Source organism: Nesoenas mayeri (assembly GCF_963082525.1).
Source record: "Nesoenas mayeri genome assembly, chromosome: 11".
Lineage (NCBI taxonomy): Eukaryota > Metazoa > Chordata > Aves > Columbiformes > Columbidae > Nesoenas > Nesoenas mayeri.
The window spans coordinates 12,854,445-12,877,428 of NC_137563.1; the positions used below are offsets into that span (position 1 = coordinate 12,854,445).

At 45.2% G+C, this 22,984-nt stretch overlaps 1 protein-coding gene across 4 annotated transcripts; it reads right to left on the reverse strand.

The window, feature by feature from the left end:
* Window positions 1-497: 497 nt before the first annotated feature.
* On the reverse strand, window positions 498-21,453 carry GOLM2 (golgi membrane protein 2). 4 transcript variants are annotated; one of them, XR_013922601.1, is made up of 11 exons: window positions 20,797-21,453; window positions 15,078-15,132; window positions 14,015-14,117; window positions 12,875-12,965; window positions 11,828-11,972; window positions 11,099-11,179; window positions 10,642-10,740; window positions 9,105-9,278; window positions 4,803-4,970; window positions 1,582-1,818; window positions 498-1,334 (listed from the first exon to the last, which is right to left on the reverse strand). XR_013922601.1 is itself a non-coding variant. In XM_080351020.1 (10 exons), exons 1-10 carry the CDS (start codon window positions 21,121-21,123, stop codon window positions 1,745-1,747), a joined length of 1,317 nt encoding a protein of 438 aa, XP_080207146.1. In that variant the 5' UTR covers window positions 21,124-21,453; the 3' UTR covers window positions 498-1,744. The 4 variants fall into 4 exon arrangements, 3 of the variants coding, with proteins under 3 accessions (XP_080207146.1, XP_080207147.1, XP_080207148.1); XM_080351020.1 differs by having other exon boundaries at window positions 498-1,818; XM_080351021.1 differs by lacking the exon at window positions 10,642-10,740 and having other exon boundaries at window positions 498-1,818.
* Between the last annotated feature and the right edge of the window lie 1,531 nt (window positions 21,454-22,984).

Genomic DNA, 22,984 nt, shown 5'->3' on the forward strand with positions numbered 1-22,984 from the left:
GGCTGGGATGAGCCATCCATCTGAGCTGCTCTGCCCATCGCACCCAGCACCGGCCTCGTTACCCCAGAACTGCTGCTGCTGTGTCAAAGTCCCTTCTGTGGAGCCCTAAATTAATCTAATTTTAAGAAGTCAAAAAAACCCAAAACAAAACAAAACAGAAGCCTCACGTACTTTAAACAACTTAATTTATTAGAACCCATAAATGTTGCTTCAATTAGAAGAATCAAGTTAACACCTAATTCAGGGTGAAATTACATTTTAAGACAAACAAAAAATTGTAATGCTTAAATACAATATTTCCTGCAGACTGCTATTCTGAGACTCCTGGTCCAATTTGTCCTCTTGGGGCATTAGGACAGTATCTAACTCCAAACAGGTCCAGCAGTTCATTTTCAATTGGAAAGCACATCACACCATGTGAAGGGCTGTTCCCCCGTCTGCCTCCCCAAACATGAAATGAAGAACTCAAGCCTTAAACAAAGAGAAAACCCTTGAGATGCATTGCCAGAATCTGAAATTTTTATTTCTTGTGTATTTAAGATTGACAGAAGATCCCTGTAGCAAAAAAAAAAATAAAAGTCATTGAAATGTCTTTAAAAGGTTCACTAAATTGGCATCGAGCAAACCTTAACTGTTACTTCACATTGGAACCTGAGTACAGAGAGAAAGTACAATCACCCATGTCCTAGGCCCTATCGTTCTTTTTCACAGTAGCCCTTTTGGAGAAGCAGGCTGGGTTAATAATCTTAATTTCCACTACTGCAGATCAACAGAATCATTTCCATAACATCCAGAAAGTGCATAAACACAGAATACAAAAAGTAGCTAACTTACAAACCTTCCGCTACAGAAAATCAGAACGTGGAACATGGCAGATGTTCAGAGATCTGTACCAAGTGTTAAACTGCAACTGACGGTGAGCGCAGAGGACGATGTGCTGGAGGCAGCGAAGCAGTGACCAAGGGCAGCAGCTCCAGCTGCTCCTTCCTCACCGACACACCCGCTCTCCCCGGCACACACAGACATTCCTTATACGCTGTGCTCAAGTACTTATATTACCTTTTAAAATAAGCTATTAGTTACACAGATTTTCAGGATGTATCAAATTATTAAAATTCTAATGTCACCGATTTCCAGCTCTAGCGATGAGATTTGGTCACTGGATACAAGAAGTGGTACTTGGTTCCCAGGACTGTCCAAGTCTTTCCTCAGTCACATGAAGGAAGGAGCAATTATTTAAACCTTTTTTCATTCTTGACTGATCGCTCACCTGCAAACACAAACCCACAGCACTCGGGAGCACAGCAGGAGGGTTTGTGCTGGTCCGGGTATTCCTGTAGAAAAGGAGTCCTTTGGCTGTACATCGGCTCCACAGTGTTTGTTACATGAGATACAAACTGTACAAGTTCTCCAGTTTACAAAGTGTTCTAATTGCAGAAACAATTCAGCCCGTATTTATAGTATCGGTTTTACATGTAAAGATTAATACAGATAAGGTACAGTCTAAGTAATTGGCTCAATGTAACAACAAAAATGTAGTTTTAATACAATCTGCAATAATACAACTATGTACATACGTACAGAACTGTTTCCTTCTGGTACTTGGCTGACTTTGTGTGTGCTCATCACTTTTAGTTACCGGCTTCCTCTAAAGTCAGAAACGCTGCAGTAACAATGGTTCAGTGTTGCAGCACTTTGGGTTCCTTGGTGAGATCTCTCTGGCCGCGTTCCCGGGGGTCCCGGCTCAGAGAACGCCCTCCCCGAAGCGCGTCTTGCCGTAACCCACCAGGTCATTCTGGAGATCGCGTTCTTCGTCATCTGCAATTAAAATATTCAGATCAAATATGATGTGATACTACTAAAAAAAAAACTAAAGATGCTTTTGCGGGATGTGCTGCCTGTGCAAACATCCAAGTCCATGCTGGACAGGGTGATGGGGAACACGGCGAAGGCGCCTGGGCTGCGCTCAGTGCGGCCGCGGCACTGGGAAGTCGGCCCTCGGAAGAACTGGGACTTCACACTATTTAGTATCTTTGGCTTTACTGCAACCATGTTTCAGAGATTTATTGACTTAAGAGATCTGAGAACCCATTAAACTTACTCCTGTAATTTGAGAACCTTCCTTTAAACGTTTCCAACTCTCCCACTGAAGCCCCACTACAAGGTCATCTGCCCTGCGAAGTTCCACTGCCATTTTGAACCCTCTCCAGAGTTAACACACGAAGGTTTTCCCAAGCACGAGCACCTCCCAACACGTCAGTGGATCAGAGGTGAGCAGCAATCCCTCCTACAGACGTGGCACTTCCTTCAGCCACAGGATTCTCGAGAGAGACTTGTACAAGCATCAAAGGCAGCTCTCGACCTTTCCAAACCTCCTCCCAATGAAATCCCCGGTTCCTCTCCCAGCACTGCTGAACAATCAGCAGCACGTTTTCCATGACTGAAACAAGCCAGGCTCCGGGTCAGTGCTCAGCCCATCGGTCTGACACCTCTGGGATCAGGGTGGGTGACACAGGGGGTTCCACTCACAACCCACTCCCAGCTCTGGCCTGGACTGAAGCACAAAGATCATCCTGTCATTCAAACCCAGAAGGACCATCTCTCTGCACTGCTCTACTCTGTCCTACTCGTTGACTCCTTGGACTTTGGTTTTTAATACTCATGAAAAATTGTGAAATTAAAAAAAAAAATCTGGTGCATCTTCAGTATAACCATTTACTGTAGCATATCATCAAGAAAATGCACATTCAGTATTTTTATCAAGTGATGTTCTAAAATAAATGGTAATATTGTGAATGCTACCTACCCTAACTCAGACCTCTCCTGTGTGGGTCCCCAGCTGCCTTCCCTCAATAAGTGAAGACGCCCTAAAACTTCCATTTGTTTCAATTCATAAGCTTTTGCTGCATTTCAGAGCTGTGTTCTTTTATATTCCAGAAAGATGCTTGTTCGCAGGGAAGCACAGTTGAGGGTTATGGACAGTAAGTGGCTCCCGAGCAGCTGAGGCTCGTCAGCCTGACACACACCTTGATTTGGTACAAACCCACTGACACAGCACGTGGACATCCCTTGATTTCTATAACCCACCACAAACGTGTTTCCTGTGGTAGAAGCCAACAACTTTCCCATATCATCTGGCGTCTCCAGCAGGTGAGGAAAAGCAGGAGCACCAGACTGGGCACCAACATCCACACGAGCCCATCTCCCAAATCTATTTGCCTCTGATAATTTCAGTGTAAGGCCCACACATTTCTCATGGCAACAGAAAAAACATGTTTAATTAAATTGCTTTGTTTGCACATGCCACATGCTTTGTTCTAGCCTGATGCAAAAACCATGTGATGTTTTTCTAATAGTTTTTAAACAGAAAATCAGGGTTTTTTTTCCTCCCTAAACAATTATAACCCCCACAATTCTACCCCCTCCTACCCTGTAAACAAATTAGTGTAAAAGTAAAGCAGACACTTTCTCTAAAATGCTCCTTCTGAAGTACCACTTGCCAAGGCTGTATGATTTATATCAAATAGTTATTAGGAAAAAATATAACCCAGGGCTTGGAAAACGAAGCCTGAGGTGGTGACAAGCCCTGCCTGAGCGGTTCTTCAGAGGTCCCTGTCACCTGTGCCACCAGCCGGTCTGTCTGTCCCGCAGGTTTTCAGCCCGTCCAGCTCAGGCCAGCAGAGCCACAGGGAGGCGCTTTTATGAGGCCACTTTGGTCAGAGCTTTGACTTTTTCCAGCATCCCTTGCTCAGCAAGTTGCACAAGCACCATCACTACCATTTTTAACAATTTTCCACGACTTGCTGTTACATCACCCGAGCTGCTGCTGCACGCACAATGTGCCGGGTTTGCCTGTTCCTGACCAGATCCCTGTCGATAGGAGTCAGCCTCCCACTCCACAGCTATGGCTGTCCGTATGTCTGTCCCTTCATTTGTACCAGCAAATTACGACCCGCTAATGACCCGCCCGCAGGAACAGGCCTGGGCAATCCAGAATCACTGAAATCTGCTCCTGCAGTTTGGAGCAAAAGCAGCAGAACAGGCCACATCTCCTGGAGCAGCAACTTGTCATTTTTATCAGCAAGTTAATTAACTGCCCAGGGTTCCGATCCATACTTTCCTTTTGCTTGGTCAGGAGTTTCAAACTACTAGCCCAGCCAAAAAAATGCTTATACTGCAGAGTTAGATACATACCCACAAAAATCAGGTGCTTTTTTATCAGCTTTTCCCATTAATTATGCTTGGATACCAATTAAACTACCAGCTAAACCCTTGCATTATGAGGATTAAAATCAGGGTGCCTGTAGAACTGCAATTTTGTTTCTTCCCTTTCTGCTCTTAATTTTACACTTTCTTTAACTGGAAATACCATATATGTTTAGGTAACCATTGTGACCCTGGTGCCATGCAAGCCCTGCCCAACACACCCCCCAGGAACCAGGTGGCGATGGCAGGTGTGGGCAGCCAAGCGAGGAAGCGACGCACGAAGCGCATGCAGAACACAGTGAACATGCAGTGCGGGTTGTGCCACCACCAGACGGAGGAGTTGGGCAGTTTGGTTAGCGAGGAAAAGCAGGAGCCTGTTGAATCTGTGTACAGGGCACGGAAATTACACTTGGAATTGCGGCCGGAGCCCTCCCTGCATTGCAGCTCAAGGCAGGGGTGACAGAAGCAGTAATCAGAAAACATTCTTTTGTCTTAGAAAATTTTGATCAGCTAAAAACAGTGAGGCTTTACACAAATTCAACAAGTAAACTGTGTGGATTGTATTACAATGGGATGGAGACAAGGCCCAAGCTCACCTTGGACGTCTTCTTCTCCACCATCACCATCCTCTTCCTCATTGTAAGCCAGCTCAGCCTGCTTGTCTGCCTCGTACTCACCCACGTTCCCATCATCCCCATTATAATCTGCCAGTTTAGAACCCTGCTGTGGATCAACAGGGGACTCATTCTCATCAAAGAATCGGCCTGTGAAGTAGGCAAAGGATTAAGTCAGAAGCAGAGAGAAAAGAAACAGGGAGACTCGAATCGCAAGCAGGCAGCAGGAGAAGAGTCGGGTGCTGTCGGGGTTTCAGCTGGAGGAGAAGGGGGGAGAGCACAAGGTGGTTCTGGATCAGGTCCTTGCAGAAAGGACGTGCTGAGCCCTTTGGTGTTTGCACCTTGTGATACCTGATGGTTCTGAGCTTCGCTCTGGGGAAGCATCCAAACAACAAACTCCATCTTTGAGTATCTACAAACATTAATTCATTTTCTTAAAATGCTGAAGAGCATACAGTGGAAGGTTTAGTATCTAGACTCGTCTCTGAGGAGGACTGGCTTTTTTCCACACGCAACAGAGCCACATATTGCTGAGCTGGGACACGGAGATGTCTGCAGAGTGTGCACCATCCTGTCACAATCCAGCAGAGACCCGCCTTGCATCTCTGAGCTGATTTCTTTAACTACCTCATTCATTTGGCTTTGCACTCTGGTTTCCGATTAAGTTCTATTTTCAAGACACTGTGAACCGAGTATTTTTGTCTCCCAGCAAAGAATTAAGAATAGTTTCAGATAGTGAAACGACACACAAGAACAAGGAGGATTAGCCGGAGCTGTGACACGAGCCCGTGGCCGCTCAGAGCAGACGTTCCATGGGGTACAGGGAGATCTGTGCAAGTCCTGAGCAGCTCAGTCCGCTTGCCTATTGCCTAAAGAATGCAACAAGGAGTCCGCAGAGGATACCAGCCTGAAGGGATTATGCATAAATGAAAAAAATAGGATTAAAGTGCAATAGCAGTCTTTACAGGCTGGAAATGGACTGAGGCAGAAGCCTGCCAAGGCAGACGTGATTTGTGGTGGGAGCAATTAAACAGAAAAGTAAAACTGAAGAATGTGATTTTAACATTAGGATTAAAAAGGAGGTTGGGGTTACAATGGACAGGTGTAAAAATGAAATTATTTCTTAAAACAATGAAAACTGTCATATGTGGCAGTTTACAGAAATCAGGGCAGAAGCAATCACGTAGGGCTCATCTGGGTGGGAAAGAAGAGCAGAAGAATTACATTTAGTGCAGCTTGAATGTATAGAAAACTTTCCATTGCTTTCATACAATAAGCAAGCACCACCTATAATCTGCTTAGAAATCAGAAGTTTAATGTATCATTCATTCTCTATTCATTTCTAATTGAGTCATCCTTGCTATCACTGTTTGTATTTTTTGACACTGCATTGTATATAAAAAACAGATAGAACTGTATGATTTGCACTTGTTAAATATAAAACGAGCTATGGAAAGACAACTGAATGTACTTAACTTAGAGAAAATCCAAGCCTGCAGATATGCCAGAGACACTGTGACAAATCAATCAGTAACGAATTGAAGGATCAGCATTAGGCAGCACTGTGACACCTGGCGAGCTGCGGCTCCAGCACACCTTCGGGCCACTGTCCCCCACTGCAGGTGCTCCCTCCTGCTCCATGTGTTCATATTCCAGCTTGAGCACAGCAAGGGAGGGACAGGAGAGCCTGAGCACACAGAGCTCCCAGCAGCTGCCGTGGGCTGTGGGGCTGGAGAGCAGCCCCAGTGGCCACCATGCAGTGCCATGAGAGACCAAGGCAGCAGGTGGCTCCCTGCACAACCCCAGGGAGAACAGCAATACCCAAACATGGGACACACAGAACCGTCTTGGGATACCAGGACTTCAGGGAAAGACCAGGAATCGCTGGTAGCCAGACCCCAGTAACACGCCAATTGCCTTCTGAAACACACAGACAAGGTATGATACCTCGCTGGTGGCGTGGATCTCCCAATCACTGTGAACAAGTGTCCCTACCACGGGCACTCCACAGACTGGGAGGCACAGGGGAACACGCTGCTGTAAGCACAAGAGGCCAGTGACAACACGGGATGTTGCTGATGCTAAAATCTGCAGGTGACATTTGCTGAAATGAATTCTGAATAGACACACTGGACCTCACAAACACGCTGCTCAGAGCAGCAGCCACACGCTCACCACCAAGGACGAGCTCACAGCTCCAGCAGCACAGGCTGCAGGTTTTGCTGCTCCGGCTTTGTGCCAGGAAAAAGAACAAACAGTGACACTGCTGCCAGTGTCACTTGCAGGTTCTATTTCTGCTGAAACCAAACGACCACAATGTGCCCACCTCTGGACCTGGTACCAAAGTTGCTCTTTATGCTAGCAAAATAAAAAAGGAAAATATCTTTTGGGAAGAAGTTCCCCGATTCTGAAATGGGACAGGGGTGACAGCTGCCCTGACCAACGCTGGCTCATCGCGCGGGCTGGCGCACACCGAGGCCTGAAGCTCAGTAACCAAAGCCCTGGCACAGAACCATATGGTAACAGTCGTGTGCCAGAGCAGGGATGGATTCATCACCCACAGACTCAGCAGAACAGCCACTGATCAACACGAAACAAATCTACAAACCTGGGTTAGCTATTCCCATACACGATAAATTCTCTCCATCATTACAAATTATTACAAATGTGAAGGAGCAAAGAGAAAAGGAACAGACTAATTAGTGACAATGCACACCGAGTTCCTGTTCCCAGCCCGAGATGGAGACACGTCAGTCGCTGTCCCTGTGCCCCAGCCTGCCCCCACAGCCCCACTGAACCCCTGAGCTCTGCAGCTCTGTGGTCACTCGGCCAGACCAGCACAGGGGCTTCGAGAAGCTCCTTGGATAAACTAAACACTTGCAAATCTTGGAATAAAGCGCGGCAGCAAAGCTCACGCAGGTTTCTGCCAGTTGTGAATACAACCCTCCCGCTTCAGTGGAAAGATCCACCAGTGATAATGAAGTAACTGAGGCTTCCCTAAAGATCCGTTTCTAGAAAACAACAGTAACTTGATGTCCACTCCCTGCCTCTTCAACCCTGGCCTTTCTAGGGCTTTTTGCCCCTCACACTAAAGCCTATAATTTTTTTTTTTCCCCCTTGAAGTCCTTTCAGGTTCCCATCATCATTCTTTGACATTTAAAGCCCGAGGAGGCCCCAAAAGCACCAGATGAAACAGACCTTGTTACTCCATCCTGTTATCATACCTGACATTGCTGTTAGCATATCCCAGAAGAAAAGCCTCACTTAAACGTTTGTTAGGGACTAACACCCACTGCTGACTGCGTAGTTTTTAACTGAACTGCTGACTTGCTACCTGTCACTTATTCTCCATTATTGATTATTCACTACTTTTATATGTACAAACTTGTACACTGCTGAAACCACATCTCATCCCTTCTTTATCATCCAGCACTCAAATACAAACAGCACCAAAGGCTGCACCTTTGCAAACCTCACAGCAGCTTTACAAATACAACTCCTAGTGACACCCATGCCTGGAATATTCTTTTCTTAAAGCTGTGCACCCACCAAACAACAACTTCTTCCTGACCAGGTCTCCATTAATTTGCCTATGGCAAAGCCACATTCCTGGGTTTATCACAAAAATTAATTCAGAGTTTCATGTTCTCAAGAGTGACCCTAGCTTTCAGGATGACTTGCTTTCACTAAAAGTGATTAATGATTCTATTTCAACAAAATTGTTATTTCTGTACTACTGTTCATCCAGCCCACAGAACACACAGAGGTTTCTCAGAAGGCTCTAGAATCCTTTGTTCCTCGCAGTTTTTGTGACCTGAAGGTGGCTGTTCTGACCTAATCACTTGTCATCTTGGAGTACAGACAGATTTATTCATGGAAACCAAAGCCCAAGAGAAAGCTACTTAGCAGTGAGTACAAAGAAATGTAAAGTTGAATTTATAATAACATTGTATTTAAGTCAAATAATACAGTGTGAATATAAGTAACTTGGTATCAGGCATGTATCAAAAGTCTTCCCTTAATCTATTTAAATGTGTAGTAATTTCCAAATACATCCCAAAATTCCCATAAGCAAATATTTTTTTTAAATGACTGAATATCTGTAGGCAAGATGTCAGATTAAGGCCTGTCTTTCAGACAGAAACGTATTACATTTCTTTCCAGGCCTCCTCTCCAGAAGGCCACCTGCTGCCATGGTTCCTGTTTGCCAGACAGGAGCTACTACAGATAGAAAATAAAGTGATTTTCTTAATATATTGAAGTATGTGATATTGGTTAACTTACTTTGCTTCATCTTCTGCAAGTCACTAACTCTGCTCTTTGGGATTTTTATATGGTCCGTCTCAATTTTCTGTTCCTTCTGATTTTCCATATTTTCTTCAAAATTTAAGCGCTGGAGAGAGTTTGCAGGTATCTGCTTCACAATATCAGTGTTTCCGTCACTCTCACTGTGGAAACCTACAGAATAAGGAAGCGTTTGCTTTTTATGTGGTTCCAGAAGAAAGCTATAATGCTACCGCAAAAGATAATTCATCACATTTTACTATGCAACAAATCCCAAGTTGTTACCTTCTCCGCTGATTTTCTGATTGTATTTAAGTGCGTGATGAAGCCCAGAACAATAACACATTTATGTGTTTTTTAATCCTCCCGCTGATTCTGCTTTTTGAATCTACCAAACATTATTTCAAGAGCTGTGATCTGAGGAGAAGGTTGCAACAGGTCACGGAAGTTATGCTAAAAATAATAAGCAGAATCCCAGGACTACATAACCAAGGAACAGAGAAAACCCTGGTCCTCCTGAAATTCACATCAACTTTCTGTTGATAAACTCTAAGTTCAACAACATAAGTGGTTCACCTGCTGTCTTTCATGTTTTCTCTTTCATAAAAGTCAAAATGAAGGACTGTCTCACAACAACAAAAAGAAACAAACTACTTAAAAGATTTGACATTTGGAAAAAATAAGCTTTAAATGTGTATTGAGACTTCAAGCTCACTCATTTAGGTATTGTAATCTCCATACATATCCACTGCAAAGTCACCTTTTTGCAAAAGAATCAGTAATGGACACAACAAGAAAAAGCTGTTTGGTCACATCACAACTATATTACCAATGTTATATTTAAGGGTTGTTAGCAGGACAGTATTTGAACGTGCCACTTGCTGCACAGGTATAACCTAACATTCTCTTGGACATTAAAGCAAAGTGACTTGATCCACGAGCACTGCATTTAAGTGTATTTTCCATGGATTCGTGTCCTTTCTAACTGCAATTCTTCTAAACCCTTTCACTGCAGGACTTTTAGTTCCCTCAGATCCTAAACCACCTCCACATCACCCTCACGTGAGCTGTTCACAGAAACACTGAACAAGTGATAGTTTAATCTGAGTCTGGCTACCAACAGATCCAACAATCAACTCCTGATGATGCGCTGCAGCCCTAATTAGCACCCTAAGGAAGAGTCCTCACTTCAAATACTTTCCTCTGCCCAGTGGAGAAATCTTGAAGCACTTAACCTTTGAAACTTTTAACTCTCAAATTTGGCTGATATTGGTCAAAATGCTCAGAAATTATTGGGTGCGGAGGGAATAACACATGATCATAGACGCAGCAACCCCAGTGCCTTGGGAAGCCAGGCTAAGGATTCACTCAACATTGTACCTGGCAGAAATAGCTTGTTTTTCTTTTTGTAATCACAGGAAATGCAAAAAAAAGGGGCAGTGGCTCTGTATATCTGACATCCATAAGATGGCAGCAGATATTAAATGGTGCATTTCCTACAAAATATTTACTTGATAGCCACTTATAAGAGTTTTACCTGGTGCCAGATTTGGAGCATGGGGCTGTTCGGTTGGTAGATTTATAACAGGTTGATGACCTTCAATTTTAGGAGCTGAAATAAGTGGCTTCTTTAAAGCTGAAACAAAATATGTGGACAAAAGAATTAAGTGAAACAACCAGACACTATGTACCAGGTTTTCCTCTAACAAGCCTGTAAACTTTTGTTGTTGTTTTTTTCTTGTTTTTGAACCACAGATGAAAATGTAAAATGCAAGATCAGTAGTGGGGAGGAGGGAATTAGCAGAAGCATTCCATTTTGAGAATTGAAACCTCTAAAGCACAGTAAAAATTACCAGATTTTACACCCCACTTTAATTTTATTACCATAGGCAGATTTTAAAACTTCACATTCACTATGAAACACATGGTATTCAAATAGAATGTATATGCTAGCACAAACTCAAATCTGCAAGTATTAGTATATTTCTCCTTACCAGTGGGAGTATCTTCAGCTTTAGCAGGGTCATTATCTTCTATTTCAGGCATGCCTGCATCTCCTCCTGCTTTGAGTTTCTCTGTAAGACAAGAATAAGATATTCTGCCTTATTAACCTTTCCATTTGAACAGTCAATTTCCCTCTTGTGGAAGGCTCTACGACCAGAAGAAAAGTCCTTTATTCACAGAATACGTCCCATATTGATAACACAACTACAACACTCCTCCTATTGTACTGTCCTAGTGGCTGAAGCCGCCTTTGGAGCGGCGCTCCCGCATCAGCACGCTCTTCAGAAAGGGATGGGACCAGCTGTGCTGCTCCTGGCAGCAGAGCCGGACAAGCAGGAGCCTGGCAGAACAGACACAACTGAACCAAGAGGTGCTCAGTCAGCAGCGCGAGCTGTAGAACCAAAGGGAACCCATCTGGGAACCCATCTGTCCTTCAAAGCAGCCTCCAGGCAGCAAAAAGCCGCAGTTGTGGGAGCAACAAGATGCCAAATGAACTGACAATGTGCACACAAAACTGTGCAAGGAACTACCTGCATAAAGGAGGCGCCAGTCTCTGGATACCTGTAAACTAACTTTGCACAATCATATGCAGCTAATCAAGTTACCTGAGCCAAATAATTCATTGATCTGTTTCACAGAAATGCACAATTCCGTATGATAGCACAGGACACAATATAATTGGCCCATTACCTGTCAGAAATGACGAAAAAAGGAAATACCTTTGCCATTTACAACATGATCTGAAGGCTGCTCATTCTTTCCTGTGTTTCCATCTTCTGCCTCTGGAACAGTCTTAGATATTGCCTGGTTATCACTATTGGGACCTACTTCAGGATCTTTACTGGACTGACTTTTTTGTGTGGCCTGTTAGAACAAATACATAAGGAACCAATATTAAGCACATCCCTGAAAATCACAAAACAAAAGCCCTAAAATTCAATATTACCTTGGGTAAGCAAAATTACATTTATGGATTAGATGATCACCAAAGCAAACAGCACCAGAAGTCCTCTACATGCAAACCTGAATCCTGAGGGCAGGAGGTGAGAGTATGGACATGGAACCAAACAGAAAATGTAAAATACAGCATGGCTGTGTGACATTTTTATTGGCATTTGTAGCTCTTAAGTATCACACAAACAGGTTAAGGCCTTGAGGGTCAGGGCACAGACTTGGAAACAATTCTAGGCTTTAAGAAAGATCCGACTGAAACCTACTTCAAGTCTGCCTTATTATTTGAGATGTGTGTAAACAGAGACGAAGAAAGGAAATGAAACTAAGAAAAGCAGGTTATTTCATCTGTTTGCAGGAAACAGGCCCATATTCTACTGGCAGCTCGCACCATGTAATTACACCCTTGACACTATTCAAAACCCATTGTTATTTGCATCATGTTAGCACCTCGAGGCCCCCACAGAGATCACTTCCCCTTGCAATAATCTATATACGACTGTAAGAAGAGACTATACATCCTATCCTGGAGAGCTATAACATAATATCCATTTTTCAGAGAAGAATCTGAAATCCCTAGGAATGTCATCATGTAGGAAGGCTGCAGCACAGCCAGGAACTAAGCCAGATCTTCAAGGCTCAGTTCACTGACTGAGCAAAACAGGCAGCTCTTCTTACACTAATACCTCCGAGGGCTGCTCAGGAAAATATTTAATGCAAAGTTACGGGAGAAATGTCCATATGTCTGAAATGCCGAGTCAAAACAGTGGACTTCGGGCTCTTCTAATTTAACAAACAACTGAGCTGCATGTTACCTTTTGTTCCCACGCAACCTGGTCCATTAATTTCTTCATGTCGTCTTCATGTTGCAGTCTCATTTCCTTGATCTGCTGCCCGCACTGCAGACTTGATAAGAAACACATTATTAGTTATATTTCATTTATTGTATCTGCTCTCCTACAAATAAAATAGGGGGGAAAATTATAAAGCGGCACAAAAAGCCAAACCTGAGATATAACTAGAATAGTCTGTCCAAAAAGCCTTGTCCTGGAACGTGTGTGGAATGGTAATGGACTGAATACAGAAAGAAAGCAGAACTGGAAAAACTATGGACAGAGCAGAAAAACAGTAAAATAAACAGAACGGCCTTGAACATATTTCCTCCAAAAACTGGAAAGCGACCGAAAAGTCAAGCTTTGCAGTTACTCTGTCATCAGCACATATTAAATCCACTAGGAAAGCAATGTGTCTCCCACGGCTGTCAACACAGAACCCACACAGCTACTGCTACCAGTTACTGCCACCAACCCAGCCACAAGGGCTGAACAACACAGCCACGTGCCCTGGCTTCCAAAACAAGTCACAGACACCAACCCCATTAACACAAACTCCTGTGTCCCACAAACACGCAACGCAGCACATACAGTGTGTGAAAGTTTCCAACATTTTCCTGAATGTAAACCTCCCTCATTCCTCAAAGCTTCAGGGGCAGCTGTTCTCCCTCCTCCTCCTCCAAACACTTAAAAGGCTGAGGTCAACTTAAAATTTCCATCTGCACAATGCTTTCAACTTCAGCTGAAGAAAATAAAATTACGCTTTCAGCAATACAGCGATTAACAACCCTGGCAGCTTACAGAACTGCATCAACTAAACTCTCCCAAGTATTTGTTAACCAAAATCTTCATGTTATAAAAAAATGCAGTGACTTAAAATCATCCAATGCTGAACAATTGCAGTAAGTCAGACTTTTCTTAGGTCATAGCTCACTATGGGGGGGAGGAGAATGCCACAAAACCCAGAACTTTAAAATCAAACAACTAGCTAAGTCAAAGTTACATCAAGTGAGTACACTCCAGTTTGAGGATAAGCAGAAATAGGATTAATTGGCACTTTTTAATAAATACAGACCTCCATTGCACACAAAGCTCTAGTTGCTAACACTCCTGGAGACATACCTATCGTATTCCAGTCTCCGTGCAAGGTGAGTATTGTTCTTCTTGAACTCATGTAGCTGATCTTCCTGGCGAATGAACTCCTGACGTAATTCTGCTAGTTGTTCTAGACCAAAAAGCAAAAATTAACATTAATATAGAAATATGCCCCACGGTGGATACAACTGTCAATATTGCTATACAAGTTAAAAATATGCCCAAGTTTTACGTTATTTCTTCTAGATATATGTTAGGGATTCTTTAACTTCAAAAAAATGCCACTTTACATGTGTATGCCAGATGTCACCATGAATTATAGAACAATTCTTCTGATAATGTGCCAAAACCCCTAAGTTTTTCTTTATCTTTCCATTCGGAAGATTTACACAATGCTATGTCACCTATATGTTGGAAATCCCCTTAATTTCCTGAAAGACTCTGTTATTCTGAGCAACACAAAAGAGCTAATATGTTACTTTAGGCAAGTAAGCCAAATGTTCTTTTTCTGCAATAAATGAACAAAGGAAGGTACCTCCACACTACCCATAAAACCAACACATGTTTCCTGTCTCCACAAGTAATTGCTCTAGAAGTTCTTCTCCCTACTCCTCAGATTGCAAAGAATTGTGAAGTTTCCCCATTTCCAGCTGTGAGTGCCCAGCTCCGGGCAGCAATGACCTGGCTCTGCCCGCGGCATGGCCACGACTTTGCGGCACCTGTTCCAGGCACAGGGAGATCACAGGCGTTGGAATCACATCTGTATAGATCAGCCTTCAAAGATGTTCTCTGGACCTTCTCTAACCCAGTGTAAGTATTAAATGCTGCTGATCCAAAGTACACTGAGCTGTGCATTTGGTCAGGAAAATGATGTTATTAGTGTTTTGGAAGGAAGCAGTGCCAGGACACACGCTCCTGCAAAGTCTCTGAGCCAACCGTACAGTCACCCAGGTGAGGTAATAAACAAATGTAGTGAGAAGTCACATGAGGTGATGGTCCAGCATCACTCCAACTTTCATTAAAATGTATTCTGCAGTACCTAGGCAGTTAAAAAATACACAGCTTCACAGTGTGGCCACAAATTTCTTACCCTTCAAACGATGTATGTCTGCCATTTGATAGGAGATGTTGTTCTGCAGCTTCATCTGAAAGGAAGAAATAGTTATGGAAATACAGACAATATCAGGAGCATTTGTTTTCATTGTAAATACAGGGTATGTAAAGGGTTATCGGAATGACATACAAAGTCCTTGTAAATCTAAGTCATGTATATTTAGTTATGTGTAAGTGATATCACCAACCTAAACACTATATTTAGGCTTTGCTAACAAGGACTTAAATTTATTTCCAGAACATGTTTCTATCAAAAAAGTAGATTCTGTCAGGACTAAAATAAACACATTGCATCTGACACTGCAGGAGGAGACACTGAATTTCAATGTCAAAGCGTAAGCGTATAAAAATACACAGTATCATTAGCAAAAACAATTTTTACTTAAAGTATATTTAAAGTAAATTTTTTATGTGATGCTACCTAATATTCATAGCACACATTTTATTTTTGAGAGAATCTGATACCAGCAGACTTCCACAACAGCTTTTAATTTAGAATTTTTAGTAATGGAAAAATAGCAGTTACAATACATAAGAAATGCATGTACACAAAGTAATTAAGACGCTTGGTCTTGTTCTTACATTAAGACATATGTAAATACAAAAAATATCAGAAATGAAGAGAAAGCTGCACATACTGTGAAACACCCCATAAGTGCCATCAGGCAGCGCTGATGCTGTGATGACTGTTCTTGTGGTTCCCCGCAGGTATTAGCAATGTCTCTAGAAGCGGTGTGGGCAGAAGGCTGTCCCGCTGGGTTGACCCCTGGGAACAGCCAAGTGACACGTGTGGCACAGGGAACACACAAACACTATGGCAATGCCAGATGGATCCTGGAGCACAGCGTCCCAGCCACTTCCCTACATTTCCTGCCAAAACAAACCAAAAGGTGTCTGCCCTCACTTTAAGACTTCCTCTACCTTCCCCGTTATCACGTTATTCATTTCTTCACAACGTTTCACATAATGTTTGTGGTGTTTAGCAGAGGCACTCAGGCCTGACGCAGCCTGTCCCGTGGGGGTTGAGGCATTTATAGCTGTAGGAGCCGTGGCCATCCAGGAACTGCCAAAATCGTGATTTTCTGCAGAACGTGGCGTTCACTGAGGCGGCAGCCAGCAGCACCGCCTCAGCACTGGCTCCTCGAGAAACAACCCCGGCAGGTCAGCCATTGCTGGAGTGCGGGATCACTGCCCGACACACGGGCTGTGCCAGAACGCCGGTCACTCCGCAAGGCTTTACCCCCAAAACAGAATGAATGGCAGATGATGCAATCTTGTGGTAGCCTGAGAACCCTGACTGGATTGCTCTGAAACACAACACCAAACCGGGACGCCCAGCAGGACAGGTCAGGAACGTCTCGGTGTGTTACAGCCAGGCTGCTGAGCAGCAGCTACAGGTGTGCTCTGCCCCCAGGCACGGGATGCACAACGAATAACCAGGTAAGAGCCTGTGCTGGGCTTGCCAAGATTTATTTCAAAATGTGCCCTGTGCTGGGGACCTCACACAGATACACAACACAACAGGAACCGCTGAGCAAACACCAGGACAGGGGAACAGGTACAAAAACATCAACAAAAGTCTCTTCCTCTATTTTGCAAAGCCACTGGCAATAGCGACCAATTTTTTCCCCATCTTCCAGTCCAATGCAGTTCTTTTCCCAGAACCTGCTAAATCTGCAAACCAAGGAGATCCTGGGAAGCAGCAGGTTCTGTTTTCAAACCTCCATCTAGCAGAACCCACAACTCTTCCCACCACCACTCCCGCTCATCCTGCAAAATGTCTGACTGGTGCTGGGCTGGGCGGGCTGGGCTGCCTGTCTGTCAACAGGAGTTGGATGTGAAGACAGCATCAGTTTTATCACACAATCTTGCAGCTTTGCAATTTTGAGTTTCAGAGAAAAGCGACAAAATTTATACCCAAACCAGCCCAGCTGACAGCAAATGTCCCTAATCTGAAGGATGGAAAAGGAAGAAGCATTTTTATGATTCATGGGATCTGTTCCACCTACACAAAATAAAGAAGACATTCCACAAACCATGGCACAAGTCCAGTTCTTTCTGAGCTGCGTCCGCTTTGAGTCTAGACCTACTTGTACTCTTCCTATTTCTTAGTGGCTTCTCAGACCCTTTCCAAAGCAGTTGAGATGTACAAAAGAAATTTTCTGTAGTTTAATGAGTTCTGCACAGGGAAAAACAAAAACCATGAAAAAACCCGTGCATGCTGGAGCTATGTACATGTGAGGTAGCCTTCCAGCATCATCAAAATTGGTAACAGTTGTCATATAACAAAAGGCGAGGTAAGGAAAAACGTTAGAGAGTTTCTCTCTGTGTACAGCAGGACAGAACTCCGGTCCTGATTAAATCAGTGGTAAACTGTACACATGCACACTCGTATTTCCCTGCAAGTCATTGCTCTATCTGGCCAGACCAGTCTCCAGATTGTCTGTGGAAGCAGCACGAGCTGGGCCCCGGCTCCTCTGCACAGCTGGGACCTTCCCAACACACTGCTTGGGCAGCAAAACTGCTGCAAGTCCATTTGTACAAGGGTCTATATGCCACAAATTCACGATCTTTCTCTGTCCACTGCCTTTTTCAGAGCAGACAGTGCTATCATCAAGCAACTAGCACAGCATTGCAGGTGACATTGTGACCATCAGGAACATGCAGTCAGATGAAAGATTCACTCAACATCATTGCTGTAAGGCTACAGCTTTGCAAACTGAGGAGCTACCCAGGAGTTTTGGCAACAAAGAATGTAACCAGCCGCTCCCATGGTTGTTTTACCAAACAGTTTCACACTGCAAAGCATCGTTTCCAGGCAGTGGCCGAGGGCAAGGTTGTCGCGCACACCTCGTGCCAGCCGCAGCTTAGCAGGACACGGCCCAGCCCAGGGTTGCAGCAGCACGTCGGGGCTCCAGCCTTGCCACAGGCACGCTGCCATCTGGAAGCTCTGTACCGCACATTCCTGCCATTCTACCAGTTTGTTGAGCTTACTGCAAAAGGATGTGTACAGTTATAAGGGGGGGAAAAAAACTATTCTCACAGTATACTGCAAAAAGCATGAAATACTCAGGGAACTAACGCTCAGTCTCATGGATCCCCTCGCCAATCATGGGGCAACCACCACCCCGCTCGCCTCCCCAGTAGCTGCAGAATAGGACAATTCCTCTGGTTTGTCCAAGGGCCAGCAGAGCATGAGCTCAGCAAGGTGAGCACAGGGTGACAGGAGAATTTCCAAGAACACATGCCATTTTTTTTCTGCTTTTTTTTTAAGCACAAGACAATAGGACATGCTCCTGCATTTGCTCTTAGGAGCAAACAATAGTCTGGCACAGTGTGAGCAGCTTGTTACAGCAAAGGAGGAGAGAGCCCAAGGTCTGGGCTGGAATACAGATACCACTGAGCTCCAAGGAACCCGCCCGCAGAAATTAGAGTTGCCTCAGCCCTGGGAAATGCACATTTCATCTTCGGGACCACAGGGCAAAGAAGACAAAGGGAAGACAAAGGAGCATCGAGCAGAATTGACACTGTCATTCAAGCCTTTTTTTGGTCAGACACTTTATGCCTGCTACTCACTATTTTTTTTTTTTTGTAACAGATCTTTATTCTCTAGTCTCTAAAGTACAGTCACTTAAAGGGTTTTTAAAAAAAATATAGGATTGTTGCCACTTATAACAGTAGCTCACATGCGAGGAAAAGAGAAAGGGACCGTGACTGGTTATCAATAAAACACGCTGCTATTCTTGCCTACTAAGGCACATGGAACATTTTCAGCACAAGTAAAGAAGAAAGAATATTCAAGAGCAAGTAGCTCATATGACCTTAAATGGCACCTTCTGGAACAAAGAACAAAGATCCAGGGCACATGCTGCAGTATGCATACAATTAATAAAATTAATTAGTGAGGTTTACTCATCACATCTTGTTCCCCTTCTGCTCTGCTGGTGAGGTTCCCGACCCCAAGCGCATTCTGAGCGCAGCCAGGTCTACAGAGCCCACCAGGGTGCTCAGCAGGCAGTGTCTGCACCGACCTGGGCTCCATCTGCCAGGCACCCTTGCTGCACACCCTGACTTCACACTTGCATTTTCTCTCCTGGTGTCCTACAGCAAAGCATTGGATTTCCCAAAAATATAAACACCCTGCAGCCTAGGGCAGTTCCAATGCACCATCAGCCTTTGGCAGAACTGCCCCTTCATCTTGCCCGGTCAGGAACTGGGTTATTCCATGTCCTCAGCAGCCCAAGAAAGGCAGTTCTAGCTCCTGGCCATGACTGAGCAACTCCTGAGTTTCCAAGCTGCTACCCAGGCTAAACCTATTTGTACTCTACGTGCATGTAAGAGTTCAATTAAAAACAAACAAACAAGCACAACAACACAAAAACCCAAACCAAAAACCCCAATGGTTTGGAAAACTATTAGTTTTCTGTCTTCTACAAGGGGAAGCATCTTTATTAAAGCTTAACTGCTTTGAGTTCATCTTCTCTTACTTATCGGACATAACTATTTTGGTATCTGTATAGAATACTTATTTATAAATTCAACTAGATTTTGTAGTATCACAATAGTTTTAATCACGATGGTGTTAGTTGAATTCATTTCCAATGGAGAACACCAGTATCCACCATAACATATCTAATCAGGCTTTTTATGCCAATCTCAGAAAAAATTAAGACGTTAACCACACTTGCTGAACACACAAATAGCTAAATTTTAATGGTTCAGTAGGAAAGAAAACATAACTTTAATACAAACTAAATAAATTTGAAGGAGTCTGTAATGACATTTATGGATTCAGGTTTTCTGTGATAATTAAAACCATTTTCTTGTACTGCTCTTCAAATGTGGGATATGAAAGAGTCAAACAAACTCAACCAGTAACAAGCCTGAGTGTGATATTTCCATAAATGCTACTGTGATAAACAGTGTTCAATTAGGAGAATTATGAACTGCATGCAAATAGAGCACATGCTACCGCTCACAGCCGAGTACAAGAACTGTCTGCTTGCCGATTACGAAAGCGGAACAGTGAAAGTTGATGCATTCACTCATTTTCCCTCCCACAACAAAAGAAATCCCCAGGCCACGTTCACATAAAAGGACAAGCTGAATTTTGCATTAGTTGCTCTCTTTGCAGCTAACGAAAATAACACATCAGCAACAGGAATTTCTTTTTTTCAAGTATATGCTGGCTGCATAAGAACCAGACCCAGACATGCAAGGTATTTTGAGAGACACAAGCTCAGGGTGCTACACCTGAACGTTAGACTTTTTAATTTTAATCGAGGCCAAGCAAACTGTAGTTTTAAGACCACGTTTTAAGGCTTTTTAACCGATCACAAAAGATCAAATAATATCAGCATAGGAAGAAAGGTCATTAAAAAGTAGCAGTCTGGAAAACAACGAGCTCTTAAGAGTTTTCATTGCCAGAGCACACATCGCCCTTGCCAGACACTTTCAGCTCTTTCCAGGGATGCGATCATAGAATCGTTTTGCTTGAAAAAGGCTCTTAAGATCACCGAGTCCAACGACAACCTAACTCCAGCAGAATCGTCTTGCAAACATCCCAACAGAGACCAAAGAGGCGCCTTCGGGGAATCAATTTCCCCCCGAGGCTGCAGCCGGGACACCGGCATGGCCGGGCAGGGCCCGCGGTGTCCCCGGGCAGAGTCACCCCCGGCCGCTGCCCCCCGCGTTACCTTGCTGTCCTCGCAGCGCTTCACCTGGCCGTCCCGGGCCTGCAGCTGGCTGCTCAGCTGGCTGTAATCCGCCTCCTTCTGCTCCAGCTGCTTCCTGTGCGAGTCCACCTTGCCCAGCAGGTCCGAGTTGCGCTTCTCCAGGCGGCCCCGGGCCACCTCGGTGCGCTTGGCCTGGCTCTGCAGCTCCGCCAGCTCCTCCCGCAGCAGGGCCTGGCGGGACGAGGCGCTCCAGCAGTTGAAGGCGAGGACGCCGATCACCGCCAGCAGCGCCACGAACACGAGTGAGGGCAGCCGGCCGCCCCTGCGGTTGGCCCCGAAACCCACCATGGGGGAGGCCGCCGGGCGGGGGCTTCACCCGCTCGCCGCCTCCGCCCGCGCAGGAGAAGAGAGGAGCAGCGACGGGACAGGGAGGCTGCTCAGGGCGCCGGAGGGCGGGCGGAGGCGCTGCCCCGGGAGGCCGGGCGCATCCCCGGCGGCGGGGCCGCGAGGGAGAGGAGCTGAGAGGAGAGCAGGCTGCCCGGTGCGGCTGAGGGGAGCGGGCCCAGGGGGCCGGGCTGTGCGCGCTGCCGTGGCCGGCCCAGCGCCACTCCCGCCCCGCGGGGAGGGACAGGCCGCAGCGCCGCGATACCGCCGCCCACCGCGCCGGCCGGCAGCGGCCCGCCCGCCCCGCCCCTTCCGGCTCGCGGCTCGCCCCTTCCGGCTCCTGCCTCTCGCGAGGCAAGCTCGTGGCGCTCTCATGAGGGCGCAGCCCCGCGGCGCAGAGGCGCCATCTTGTGTGGGGGAAGTGGGGTGGCAGAGGCGGGAGGGGGTGCTTGTGCCGGGGGAGGGCGGGTTTCCGCCCTCGGCGGTACCGGGACCCCAGAGGGGCGGGCTGGGGAGAAATAGCGGGCGGTAGGGGCTGGGCATCCACTCGGTTTCCAGCAGAGTGGATTCCCTCAGTGCTTCCTCTGAAAGGGGTTTATGGAGGAAACAGCATGTCTTGAAATTGTCTGAGGAAATTAGTTCTTTGGTTTTTAATAAATACTCAAATAAAGTATTTATTCATAATCAAGATGCCTCACAAACCATTAATACTTCACGTCGCCGTGGCGGCTGGTGTCCCAGGGCACAGGGGGGCAGAAGCCGGGACCTGCAGAGCTTGCAGAGCTGTGTCCTGTGCTCAGCACCGGTCAGCTCACAGAGCTGAATCTGCCTTTCGGCGTGTGAGGGCAGACAGGGTGTAAGCGTGCAAGTTTGTGCTGCCTCAGAGGCTTTATTTTTCTGTGATAAGATTTAAGTAACGATTCTGCTCCATCCCTGTGGTCAAGCACCTGAGGCAGGAGCAGGTTTGCAGTGGGCTCCTGTGGTACAGCACAGGCACAAGGCAGTGACAGTACCTCCATACTGGAAAATAGTGTTGAGAGGATGTGGGGGAAACAGAAGAGAGTCAGTTTTCTCCTAAAAGGAGGAAAAAGAGTGACGTTGCAGGAATAAAGTGGATTCCTTTCCTGAGATGCAGAATTGTGTCAGCTGTGATGACTCCCAGGGCTCCCAGGTGAAGCTCAGCAGGGCAATTAAGGTCGAGTTAGTGAATGCTGGTAGATGGTTTGGCCAGGAACATCACAAGGATTTTGATTAAAGCAATTTTAGTGAAGTCTGTTGGAAAATGAGATTTGGGATTCTGAGCCTGGGGTGCCATGGTCACCCACCTGCCATCCAAGGTGAGCAGGGGTGACCATGAAGAGCCGCCCCCCAAGGCCACCCTGGGGATCCTTGCACTTGTTTAATCAGCCCTGGCTGCAGGACATTAGGTCCAGCCAAGACCTAAGATCTACAGCTGAATTCTTTTGTTTCAATTATTCTTCTGTTAATAAGGTTGAGCCTTAAGAAAACTGTCTGAGGCTGAATTGCCTTCTGGGGCTTTGTGTTGTGTTTTTTGGCTGGGGTGTTGCTCTGACTCACTCCAGACTTTTTTCCTCTTTTTAAACAGTGGAAATACCACTGTAGAGTTAAAATGGGTTTGTGTATTTATATATAGAATAGTGAATACTGGATAAGAGAGCATGCTGATTTAATAATCTACTCAGCATTACAGAAAATTAGTGATTTAAGAAGTATATAATTCAATATTCTAAGATACTGGTTCCTTCCAACTGCAGCAGAATGAAGCTTTTATTTTGCGTATATTACAAGTTTGTATTTTTTGCAA

Excerpts from the sequence above, each read along its gene's own strand:
- GOLM2 (XM_080351020.1), bottom strand. The coding sequence starts at position 21,123 with ATGGTGGGTTTCGGGGCCAACCGCAGGGGCGGCCGGCTGCCCTCACTC. Across the intron at positions 4,971-9,104 it reads CTTGCAGAAGATGAAGCAAA|GCCGATTCTTTGATGAGAAT; the intron begins GTAAGTTAACCA and ends CCTACTTCACAG. Across the intron at positions 1,819-4,802 it reads TGGAGAAGAAGACGTCCAAG|ATGACGAAGAACGCGATCTC; the intron begins GTGAGCTTGGGC and ends TTTTAATTGCAG.